Genomic DNA, 12,628 nt, shown 5'->3' with positions numbered 1-12,628 from the left:
TTGAGGAGCTGGGCAGAGCAGATCAAGAAAATTGCTACTTGTCGCTAAGCTCAGGCAAAGTTCTAGCACATTTGGGTTACCAAAACTGTGGCCCATAAAGCAAATCCTAGAGGTGAGCATCTTTGAAATTTATCTGAAAGCTTCAGATTACCATTCATAGCCAACTTAATAGATTGGAGTTTCCAGAAAATGCTCTTTTTTTCAATTTTTAATGCATTGCAACAAACCCATGAAGCTGATAAATTCCAGATATAGGTCCTCCCACCACCAATAGCTCTATGAAAGAATGAACCAGCGCTCAATATTAATTGAAATCAGAAACCAAAGTATATGCATAATTATTAAGAACGTTATATATACTCACATTATGCTACTATTGGATACAGCTCTGTTCTGCAATTTTTCAAGAGTTACAGTAGAATAAGAAAAATATAGGTTAAAAGGATAATAAAAGGCATGGACTGGCTCCTGCACAAAGATCATCTGAGTAAATTATGAGTTCTTATCCTGGAAAAGGAGGTACCTGGATAAAAGGTACAACAGAATTCTAATAAACTTACAAGAGACAAGAAGAAGGTGACCACCAGAAGATTTTAATCACCTCTTCCAATTCAAAAGTGAGGCAGATTCAAATGAAACTACTTGGCAATAGGTTTAAAGCAAACAAAAGGGAATATAGTGTCAGAAAACACATAGGTAAGCTCTGGAAGACAATACTACAGGACATTGTGCTTTCAAAGGGTGTTTCTAGCTTGACTACTTCTGCAGACTAAGGCCCCCTTTGTCCCCAGATGGACACAGAAAGAGCTAAACCTATATCCATCAAATGGATTTTGACTATTCAGATTCTAATTTGTCTTTTTATTCTTCTTTCCCTCCTCTGTCACCTGAGCACAGTTGCTGTGATAAAGCATCTGGCTATACAAAAAATAAGCTAATGATAGAGCAATTTAGCCTATCTACCAACCAAAAATCAAGATTTGAGGCCAGTCCTCACTTACCCAGATACTCAGGAGTGTCGAATAACTGCTCACATAAGTAGTAGTCATCTGGATTCAAGTAAGGCAGTTGCTTCAGCAAGCTCTGCTTAGGAATGAGATACAAGACTTCTGCTATGTCCCCATCCTCAATAATTGACATCCGTTTGACTGAATTTCGAAATTTCACCTTTTCCAGCACCAATTCTTCTGTTTTACTTGATCCACACAGCTTCCCAAAGCTGTTTAAGATGGGGAAAGATGGCATTTTTATTCAGAAGCAGCTAAGGAAAGGAACCTGTAGTGCATGTAGTGCTACTTGCGGCACACTGCCCTTACCAATCCTTCTCTTTTTCTCTTATCCAGCAAAGGAGATTAAGGAAGATATATTTTTAGTGATTATCTTCACGAGATTATGACAGTATGCTTGATCAGGTTACTGCCATCTAAAACTATTGTAATCAGTTGCAACTAATCCCTGGGAATGCAAAAAATGGAAGCAAAACCATAAAGAGTATCTGAAAATCAGATTAATATTTAGGACGAGAAAGAACGTAACTGAGGTATAAAAGAGGATTAGTTTAAAATCAAAAAACCTTGTTGTATCAAAAATCTTATTACAGAAGAATCATCATCATAAGCTACAAAAGCACATCTGTGCATTTAATCTGCCATGCCCATGTTCCATGCAGGTCTGTACATGTGCTGCAGTGAAAAGGTTCTAGTAAAGGTGGAGCACATTGATCCTTCTGTTTTTAAGGAATATACAAAGGTTGGCTAGCATCATAAGGCTGGCTAGCTTCATAAAGAGATTTCTTTGCAGAAATCCTTTCTACAGCTTTCACTGCTTATTCCAAACAAAAGCATTTAAGTTTTCCCTTGACTATTAAGGATTGCTTTGCTTGTGCTCTTCCCTCTCCACTTTCCTGTGTGGCTGACGGGAGAAGCTTTGCAAATACCGTGCCAACCCTTCCTGCTTCCCTTACAAGAAGTATTGACATTAATCCAATTCCAGTGATTTGCTAATCTAATCATCTGATGAACATTTCTTCTTGGGTAAAAGCAGAGTTGATCACCAATGGGGCTCTAGAAAGTCACAGGAAATTAAAAAAAAAACAACAACAACAAAAAAAAACACGACACCAAACCACCAAAATAATCCATAACACAAAAAAACCTCTGCCTAAAACAAGATTCATAATCTGCAAGAGAAAGTTACAGGTAGATCTCAGACCAGGACCTGCTCAGAGATAACTTCAGATAACTCAGCTAACTCCCAGAGACAACTGCATAGTGTTTGGCCCAGTCTTTCAATTCCTCTTAACATTCAGAGATGTCTATAGCTGCAAATGGACGTGCTGCAATGACTGCACTGCTTCTAATAAAGCTTTTGCTAAATTAAAATGTGAAAAAAAAAAAATCACCAATAGGCTTACTGAACACAGTGAGAAACCAATTCAATTCTTCCCTCAAAACCCAGAGTTCAAGAACTGTCTACAGATGGGGACAGGTTTTGAAGAGAAGACTGCCTTATTTACTATTTTTAAGAAAAAATACAATCTCATATATCCAGATTGTGATAATCTAATATTATTACACATCTCCTATGAGGTCAATTGCTTTTCATTTTTCAAGGAGTGCAACTTCTATGTTATCTTGAAAAAAAAGCCAGAAATCACAATTCCTGTTAAACAGCCATTCTCCTGGGATTTATAAGCAATCACAGACACAGTGGGACAAAGCCAGAGCACCCACTGTACTAATTTTAATAGGATGATGCTCATGTGTATTTGAGGAAGAGCTGGCTCAACAAATACAGCAATTCAAGTTCTGCCTTACAGTATCTTCTGTCAGATCAGAGGATTCTGTCAGGTCAGAGGTCTCAGCAAACACCATGGTTTAAGTATTCCCTCTAGAAAATTAAACTTTGCAGCAATTTTTCAATTTTTTCAATCTTTCCCAGATTTCACAACCTACTGACCTGCACGCCACAGCCACTCAGTGGAAAAGAAAGATCTTTTGAAATTCCAGAAGCTTCTACCACTTCAGCTGAAGGTGTATCACCGTGCTGTGATTAAAGCAGAGGGGTGACTCATAGGAGACAGCTAGATGCACTCTAACACAAGTATCCCTCAGCTTAGGATAAGAGAATCATTTGTTGCTGGATAATCAGAAAAGGATGTTGACATCTGACAACAGCAGTGCCAACTATCCAGCCTCACTGACACGTCAAGGTGGACTTTGCCCTTGAGGTAGGTGAGGCAAAAGCACACATTGTCCTGATATTAACTCTGCTGCAGAAGTTAATCCTCAGAAAGCAGAAAGGTGAGCTGTACAGTTTTAAACTCTTGCAACACTTGCAACAGCTTGGCTAGCATTTTACGGCCCTAACATGTCACTATAGAAGCATCTTGCTTGATTAAAAATAAGGTCCTCTTTCCTCTGAGAAAGGCTACTCTAATGATGCCCTGGCTATTGCTGTCCTTGTCTGACAACTACCATTTCAAAGACCACAGACTAGCTGCTGCTTATACCACAAAGAAAAAAAAAAAATTTCTTAGTGTTTTTTCAAGCTCAGTGTATGTCTTTAAGAGCCTCCATCCTGTTAATGGGTAATATAAGAGGACAAGAAGTAGAAGTGAGCAAAACAAGACCAGGAAACATCACAGTGGCTTTCCAAGTCAGATGAGGGCTGTTCAGAGCAGTTGGCTTCAAGGGTCTGATCCTTCTGTCCAAGGTGAAGGACAAGGCCTGAGACAGCTTTGTACCACAGTTACCAAGAACTGGGAGTCAGCCTTTGCCACTGTCTTTTTGACTCTGGCTCTCTCTTACCACTTAAGTCAAGCACTTGATTAAGTGGAAAGGATCGATTTCTAATATTCTTGCTGAGGAGAAAAGAAAAAGGCAGAAAACCAAGGGCACAACCCTGCCCTTATGTTTCTTGAAACACATTCTCAGGAATCCAGGGCACCCAACCCAGTAGCCTTGAGGAAATTTCCTCACTATCTGCCAAGTAGCAAACTATTTTTAAATCACGGCCAATTCAAAGCTGTGCCTAATCCGAATATTCAGTGCTGGGGGTTGAGCCTTCACAGAACACAGCTGGAGGTGTGGGCACTTTCCAGAATAGCAGTTTTCACAAGGGACTGGATATGGAAGATGAATTAGTCAGATTAGCTACTTTAAATATTTTATCGCATTACCAACTTTATAAATATTTTATTTATAAGTATTTTCAGCTGTTTCAAGACCATTTCCTATTCAAGCCCCTTTGAATTCACTATACCAACTGGCTGCCCAGATGATAAAAACACATATATGTTTCATATACAACCAGAAATGGAGGCTTCTGCACTAATACTACTAGAACAGAAGTAACAAAATAAAATTTGACTGCAATCCACAAACTGCACAACAGAACACCACACACTGAATAATAGCAAAATATAGACACCAAGGGCTAAAATCATAATAGAAGAAATATCCCTTCATCCTCCTGAGCAACATAGAGGATTAAACTGGCCTTTCAACTAAATAAAAGCCAGAAATGTGTAGTGCACTAATGTTGTCCTTAATTGCTTCTGCCATCGGAATTGAATTTCTTGCAAATGAATATCGGTGTGATTTTATTCTTGTATTGAAAGCAACGAAAACCCTAACCAAAAATAAAGTCCAGTTAGTCATACTAGTTCAGCAAAGCGTAGCTGCAATGAAGAATCAAACTAAAAACGCAGAACACAAGGTAAAACAATATTAATTTTTCCTTTTTCCTCATAGCACTGCAGAGGGTAACACATTTATTGCACAGGTAGGTAGCCCCAAATAACATTTCATGCATCTATCCAAGGCAACATTATTATTTTCTCCCATGTGAGAACAAGGAGGAAATTAAAAAAAAAGGGGCCTTCACACAAATGTCAAATGAGCAAGCACTATACCTATTTATACCAAGAAATACAGTTATCCAAGTAATAAAACAACTAAAACAGCCAGATAAAGCACAAAAGCTGTTCTAACAGTCATGTTCACACACAAAGAATAAAGAAGCAGAAGCTTTCTACTTGTGGTAAAATTACTCCTTAAGTGCAGCTTTTTCACTTTCAAGAGACACAATTTACTTACGCAAGAATGCAGGTTGATATACAAAACACTCAGCTACTCACTGCAAGCTTGAGGAAACACCATCCACATAAAGGAGATTAAAAAAAAAAAATCCACATGAACATCTTTAATATCATTACCTAAACGTCCAAAACAGGCAGTCATCTTCTGGGCATACTGACACAAGCCCTTCTCACTGCAAGGTTCCTCACCAAGGCACTGTTCACTCATTGCTTCAGAAGAAGCTGCCTTTCTCTCCAAAGTAAACCAACTACAGCTTGCTTGAGACTGATAAGACAGAGCTTCCTCTTCCAATGTATCTCCATTAATAATTCAGGTACTACATAAAATTTGCTGAGCTTTAAAAACCCATAGTGCTAAGCTACTTTGTGGCTTTTGAAGTAATCACATTTTAGTCCTTAAAAAGTATCTCACTTTCTTATATTCCAATAGGCTACATAAAATATTTTCAGATTGCAGCAAAATCCATTCTCTTGCTGCATAAGGAGAAATTATGGAATTATGTTCAGATCAGAGAGACATTTAAAATACTCGCCCAGCTCAAACCTAGAAACAGAATTACTACCACCACTGAAATGTGTTACCAAATACTTCAGCAAGCACACATGTTGACTGCTGTAAGAGCACCACTAGTTCATCAAATATTACTATGCACCGTTATCAGTGCTATATATTTTCTAGGGATTAAAACCACAAGACAGCCCAGGTATTAACATCATCATGTTTTCTGGTACTTTCCTAGCACAATGTATTTCAGAAGAACTAAAGCACCAAAGCCAGAAGCAACAGGAAGGGGGCATTTTCTCAGCTCACCCTCTGGGGCATGAAGCCCAGCTAATCTTGTTGCTAATGTGGCTGAGAAGAAAACATAGAACTGACTCAGCAATCCCACTCTGGGCCACCTGCAGTGGCCACACACGCCTGTATCTGTTCTGCTTTTCAGAGGCAAAGGCACAGTACACTGACTAACTAGGGTAGAAAGAGCATAAGAAAATCTATTACAAATCACACAGTCAGTCACATCTACTTAGCTAAATACCTGTAGAAAGGCTTTGCCTATACTACCTTGACTCAGTTGACCATTACCAGTGAAGAGCACAAGTATGCATAAATATGCTCCTTGTCCACCACAAGTGTTTTTTCTCCATCCACTTAGTGCTTGCTGCTTCCTCACTAAGATCGTACCAAAACAAGGAAAAATACTTAGTGGAGATCATATAATGACTGCTGATGTCCGTATGAAGCACTGTTACTACTAAGTAGACACTTTAAAAAGATATCTGTGCTAGTACACCTAGATGTAAATTCTACTCACAATAGATTGAAAAGCCTCATAATTAATATTTAATATTACTTCAACAATTTATTGTCTATAAAAGTATAAGATATATTTTAAAAAGGACCCTGAGGCATTGATATCTTTTGTTGTGCTAAGGACTGTGAAGGAGCCATACAGATATTAATTTTACAATCCACAGGTCCCTATCAAGTTAGTTTACTGTTTTCAATCCATAGAAGGTTTCATAAGGTAAGCTATACTATTACCTGTGGCAGGAGGAGCATAAAGATCACAAAGTCACAGGACATCTCTATACCAGCCAAAAAAACCAAAAAAACAAAAAAACAAAAAAAACACAGAAGGGGAAGGAAAAAAGAAAAAAAAAAAAGGCTTACTGAAAAGGGTTAACTCAGGTTGAAGTGATAGTAAAGGTAAAATGATGTGTGATATATCTCAGCTGAGCAATCCAATTAAGCACCAGTCTCCTCAAAAGGCTTGTTGTCAAGCTGCCAAGTCACAGTTTTTCTTCACTGCTGTTACCACTGACATTTAACTAACCATTAGCAAAACTCCATCCAAAACACCTGTTTTTGAAGCACGCACATGCAAAACTGTTACAAAGTTTGTCAAGTCCACAAAGTCTGTGAAAGTCTCTATAAAAGGGCAGTAGCAAGTTCAAGTCTGAATAGCATGAAGCTACATTTGTATCATCTTACACTGCATCAATTTATTGCAATGTCTATTCTTCTGTTACAATTTGCAACCAAGAAAAATCCCAACTAAATTTCTATCTCAGACTTAACTGAGACCACACAGTGACAATTTCCTTTCCCAACTGATGACATTTGCAAAATCTTTCAGCTGAATTAAAGCATTGTGCACAGCTTCCTGTTACCAACTATGTATGATAACTTTCATTACACATGAGCCTTTGGTAACAAAGGACCAGCTTTGCATTGCATTGTGAAGTTGGACAGGCAGCATAACAAGCTCTCAGGAATGCTATTCCCTGTGCTGTACATTCAGAAACTGAATCTGACTCACTTCCCTAAACCCCAGCAGCCTCTAAGTTTATCATTCAGTGAAGCATTGCACAGAAGGATTAAACAAACAAAAATATCTAAACAATATGCTTGAGATTACATCTAATCATCTTTTTCTTGGACAAAAGAGAGCAATACCAGCCACTAACCATCTCATGCAATTATTAACTTGGCTGAAATAGTACACAGAAAAATAAACACCAAACGAAGTATTTTAATTGTGGTAGGGGAAAAAAAGCCAATAATTTAAGTTGACAAAGCACTGTCTATTACCTCTAGAAGGCTTAAAAAAAAATATTTCAAGCATCAGGTATTGGCCACTGTCAGAGATCAGATACACACTCACTGAAAATCAAAGAATGGTTTAAATCAGTTTCATAACTACATCATTTCTATATTGGATAATCCATTTCCACTAATAATACTGCAAATAAACACAGTTTTGAAAAGCATCTATTAAGCTCATCTACAAGCAAGAAGAAAAATTATCTGTAGAACTTCAAATTCACTGACATAAACCAAAACACTAACTTCTACATTACTGTCCTGTGAAACTTGAACTGTAACAACTTTCACTTTCCTTTTAATTCCCAAATTAATCAATTGAAACATTTTACAATTCTACCAAAACATTTTCTCAAATTATTTTTTCTACCTTCTGCAAGAATCTTGTATCTCTGAAGGTTATCCAGTTTTATTTTTAAAATTATTTTTTCTACCAGGTGCAAAGCTAAAGCAGAGACAGACAACTAAACCCTCCAAAACGAGCAGTAACTTCAGAGGCAGAAACTTGAACGTTCATGTATTCAGAACTGGACCTCAATCTGTCAAAGGAACCAAATCAGTTGCTTCATCACTCCCTTTCCAGCATTTGATCTTCACAGAAAATGAATTCCACAATCAGTGCTGGCAATAGCTATTCTTAACGAAGCAGGAAACAATTACATGTACTGCATCTTGAAGAGTCCTTGCTTTCTAATACCTATGCCTAAAGGTATTTTTCACCCAGGCCTCCATTCCCTTTCCCACCCTGTTCATGGTTGGCTACTGCCACTACCCAGAAATGAAGTGCAATTTCTGTGGCACTGCACCTGCAATGCCATTCTCCTCTTACTGACCCAAGGACCCAGGTACACCACACTAAGTACTAGTGAAGATTGTCACCAAAATCCAGAGGAATTACTGTTATATAAAGAACAGCCTATGGATATCCCATTCTACTCTTTTTAAACATGCAGCAAAACTACTTTTTAAATGCTAAACATTTATTTTAGAACCATCACAACAACCAAAGTATCTGCTTCCATAATCAATTACTCAAATCATTAATAGTGAGATTAATACTAGGAAAGTAAGATTGAAGGGCTGCAATACTTGCTTGGGATCTGAGAAACATACAGCCTCTGCTCTCCCACAGACTTGCTGTGCATCACTGGGCCATTCCCTTAATCTCCTTCATTGTGTTTCCCCGTATCACTTTCACCCCTCTCAAGGGATTTGTACAAATGGGTACATTAAAGACTGAAGTTTTCAGATTCTGTGATAACAGGAACAGAAGTACCACAGATAATAACACTAGAGAGTAACTGGTCAGCATCAAAAAAGAGGTCATGTAAAGCACAGCTGAGCGCTTCTCCTTGATCTTAATTACCTTCGACTTCATTACCATATTTTTAAATTATTTTCCAATAGATTGCAGACCTTATTTAACACTAGGAGTGCTCATTTCCCCTGGAGATTCATGTTAACAGAGAAGGCTAACATAATTAATTCTGCACATCTCCTCTGATCTGAAAATTCCATTTTTAGCTATTCTGCCCCAAACAAGCAAAATCAGTTACTCTGGTTGCTGTGACTAGAAGACAGCTATCATGTTATGGCAAAAGGCATGATTCAACCAAAGGCTATTTACCTTACTTTATCAATTCCAATGTTCATTTCAGACTAGTCATGGAAAAAAAAAAAGTCTCTGTTCTCAACTATTTTCAGACTCAAAATAACAATGTATGCATTAATGGATCCATCTATTGTATTATTACAAGATGAGGTGGTTCAGCATTTTATTTTCTGGCAGCACAAGGCTAATCTATTGATCTATAATGCCAAGAACACTGCACCACATTCTTACAGCAAACCCAATCCTTTTTACTTACACATAGGAAAAAATCCAACAACTCTTAAGTGCTGATTGCTGATGCAATTTTGTAGGTTGGATAATAATGAGAGCTATATGAAATATAAACATAAAAACTGCTGCTCCCCACAAGACTCTGTAGGATTGAACAACTGGTTCAACCAAACAGCTCAAGTGCTTGGTTATCACAAAGCTTATAAATAATCCCATTATTTCTGTGGGGCAGAGCACTGTGCTTGAAGTTAAAGAGACACCAAAGCCACTCTAGGGAATAATTAGCAAAAATTACCCTGGCAGAAGCTGGCAGTCCTTCAGATATTCAGCAGGATACTGTTGGTTTTTTTTTTACTCTTCAGCAATGTTTAGGTATATTTTATTTAAACAGATTTTGAGAAGCAAGTAAGTACTGTGGGAAAACATTTAAAATTTTTAATTTTTCTGCTGCTTACTTGTGGCTATTACTATGTAACATTTTAGCCTGTAAAGAACCACTTAAAGAAAAGCAATCAAAATTTAAAAAAAAAAACAACCCCTAAATTAAATAAGATAAAGGCCCCAAGAACTAGTGATGGTTCATTAAAATAGCTCCCCATTGTGTTTCATACTCATTTTGCTTTTCCAGATAATCATAAAGGTAGCTTCAAATGAGAAAAAACTTTCAAGATAAATATAATTCCTTTAATCAGACTTTTTTCTTTACTTTTTCTTTCTTGAACTCTGACATTTTTCTTCCAGCTGAGAAAAGAAACTCTTTGTAACATTTTCTTTGCAATGTAGACTTCCTAGCAAGTGAGACGGAAATAGTTGGGAAGTAAAAAGATCAGAGTTGAAAGCTCAGTGTTCTTTCAGTCCTCGTATTTATTTCTTGTACCTTTAAAAAGAGCAGTATGTTACAAGCGTGACATCAAAGAAAGCACCACTCCTCTTGTTATGTATTAAAATAAACTGGATATTATTATACTCTCTCTTCTGACAAGTCACATGATTACAGAAATAACAGCTAATGCTGAACAAAGAATTACATTAGAAGAAAGTCTTCCCTGGGCCACTGCAGGACTTCCTGAACATCCTGAACACTCCCCTTTCCCTCTTATCAGTGGATCTTCTACTGTAGCTGTAGAACCAGCACAGACCATAAGAATTAAGTATTTCTCCTGCTGTATCAGACTCTCAAGGTCTCCAACATCACAGTCATTCTCAGAGCACAGCATAACTCTAAAAGGATAACTTTTGCAGTCATGTTGCCCTCTCCTAGCTTCAGTGAAGCCCTTAAAGAGATTCCTTCTTCACACTATAAGGACTAATTTAAGTACCTACCAGAAGCCAGTACAAACTTTTTGTCCATGTCCATCAAAACTAAGAATAGGAGGTTACCTTTCTATACAGTGGAAAGAATGGCACTGCAACAGGATGCCAGAAATGACATCAGATCAGTTAATCCACTGCCAACATTCCTACTAAAAGCAGCTTTAAATGTGCTGTGTTGGCTAATCTTTGTTTTGTAATTAAATAAATCCTACAGCACTGCTGAACCCTTCCTCCTGTGGTCAGCACTATCTTCTGGTTAAATCAGCTACACATACACACACAGGCAATCAAGAGCCATGTTAAAAACTAAGAAACTGTCTGCTAAGCAAAATTATGACTCAATGAGCAGCTCATTCCTCACACAGGGAGTACATTCTGCACAGGTGAAAATGAGGCCTGGACACATCTGAAAATACATTGATGGGGCAGACAAAAGACTCAGAACGTAGTTCAATTTATTCATAACAGGAAATGACATATAATGTGCCATATAACTACTAGTATTTGATAAACTGAGATTTTGGTCCTCTTAGGTGTTCCGCGGTCTCATTTTGCTTGGTTTTTTTCTTGATAGTTAAGAGGAATCTACTCAAATAAGCACCATAATCTGGCACCAACAGGAAAAGCAACAGTTAGAGAAATACACCAAATTTCCAAAGCTGGCAGGACATTAAAAAGAAGAAACATGCCCTTGACTTCACGGTAGGTACAGCTGGGTTTGTTCATTACCACTGCCACTCAACACAGAAAAGGACTTATCTTACAATATTTCCCTGGCATGTTCATGATGAACCTGTGCCTACCAAATCCTATGAGAATTACTCAAAGATAGTACTAATCAAGTCTTGATCCTGCAGTGGAAGTGGAGGGTATTCAGCATCTAACAAGCTATGATTCTGGAATAAAAGGTAGCAAATAAGGTTTTACAATACTAGGAAAAATAATTCCAGTGCTATCAGAAACCACATGAATGGTGAATGAGTCAAATGGAATAGCAACAAAGAATCTGGACAGGCTGGAGAGCTGGGCAGAAAAGAACCTAATCAGGTTCAACAAGGGCAAGTGTAGGGTCCTGCGCGTGGGCAGGAAGAACCTTATGCACCAATATAGGTTAGGGGTGGACCAGTTGGAAAGCAGTTCCAACGAGAAGGATCTGGGAGTCTTGGTAGACAGCAAATTATCCATGAGCCAGCAATGTGCCCTTGCCAGCAACAAGGTCAATGGAATCCTGGGATGCATAAGGAAGTGTGGTGACTAGGTTGAGAGAGGTCATTCTGCCCCTCTACTCTGTCCTGGTGAGGTCACATCTGGAATACTGCATCCAGTTCTGGGTTTTCCAGTTCAAGAGAGACAGGGAACTACTAAAGACAGTCCAGCAGAGGGCAACCAAGATGACTGGGGGATTGGAGCATCTCCCTTATGAGGAAAGGCTGAGAGAGAGGGACCCTCTAGCCTGGAGAAAAGAAGGCTGAGGGGAGACCTTATTAATGCCTATAAGTATCCCAAGGGTGGGTGCAGGGAGGATGGAGCCAGGCTCTTTTCAGCAGTTCCCAGTGACAGGATGAGGGGCAATGGGCACAAGCTGGAACATGGGAAGTTCCATTTAAATATGAGGAAAAACTTCTTTATGGTGAGGGTGACAGAGCCCTGGGACAGGCTGCCCAAGGATGTTGTGGAGTCTCCTTCTCTGGAGATATTCAAGAGCCCCCTGGATGCAGTCCTGAGTAATGGGCTCTAGGGGATCCTGGTTCAGCAGGGGAGTTGG

General features: G+C 38.5%; 1 protein-coding gene across 10 annotated transcripts in view; it reads right to left on the bottom strand.

Moving 5' to 3' along the window:
* The window catches only part of ABLIM1 (actin binding LIM protein 1), a 209,437-nt gene that overhangs the window by 133,268 nt on the left and 63,541 nt on the right, over positions 1-12,628 (bottom strand). For 6 of the 10 annotated variants that reach the window (XM_051618228.1, XM_051618216.1, XM_051618218.1 and 3 more), the window contains exon 1: positions 1,002-1,245. The exons of the other annotated variants lie outside the window; for them this stretch is intronic. In XM_051618228.1, the coding sequence (XP_051474188.1) occupies positions 1,002-1,245 (244 nt within the window). Of the gene's footprint in view, positions 1-1,001; positions 1,246-12,628 lie in introns of those variants that run through there. 10 annotated transcript variants of the gene reach the window in all.

This window comes from Apus apus, chromosome 4 (genome assembly GCF_020740795.1).
Source record: "Apus apus isolate bApuApu2 chromosome 4, bApuApu2.pri.cur, whole genome shotgun sequence".
In the NCBI taxonomy this organism is placed as follows: Eukaryota; Metazoa; Chordata; class Aves; order Apodiformes; family Apodidae; genus Apus; species Apus apus.
This window is presented reverse-complemented; position numbering and strand designations above follow the sequence as displayed.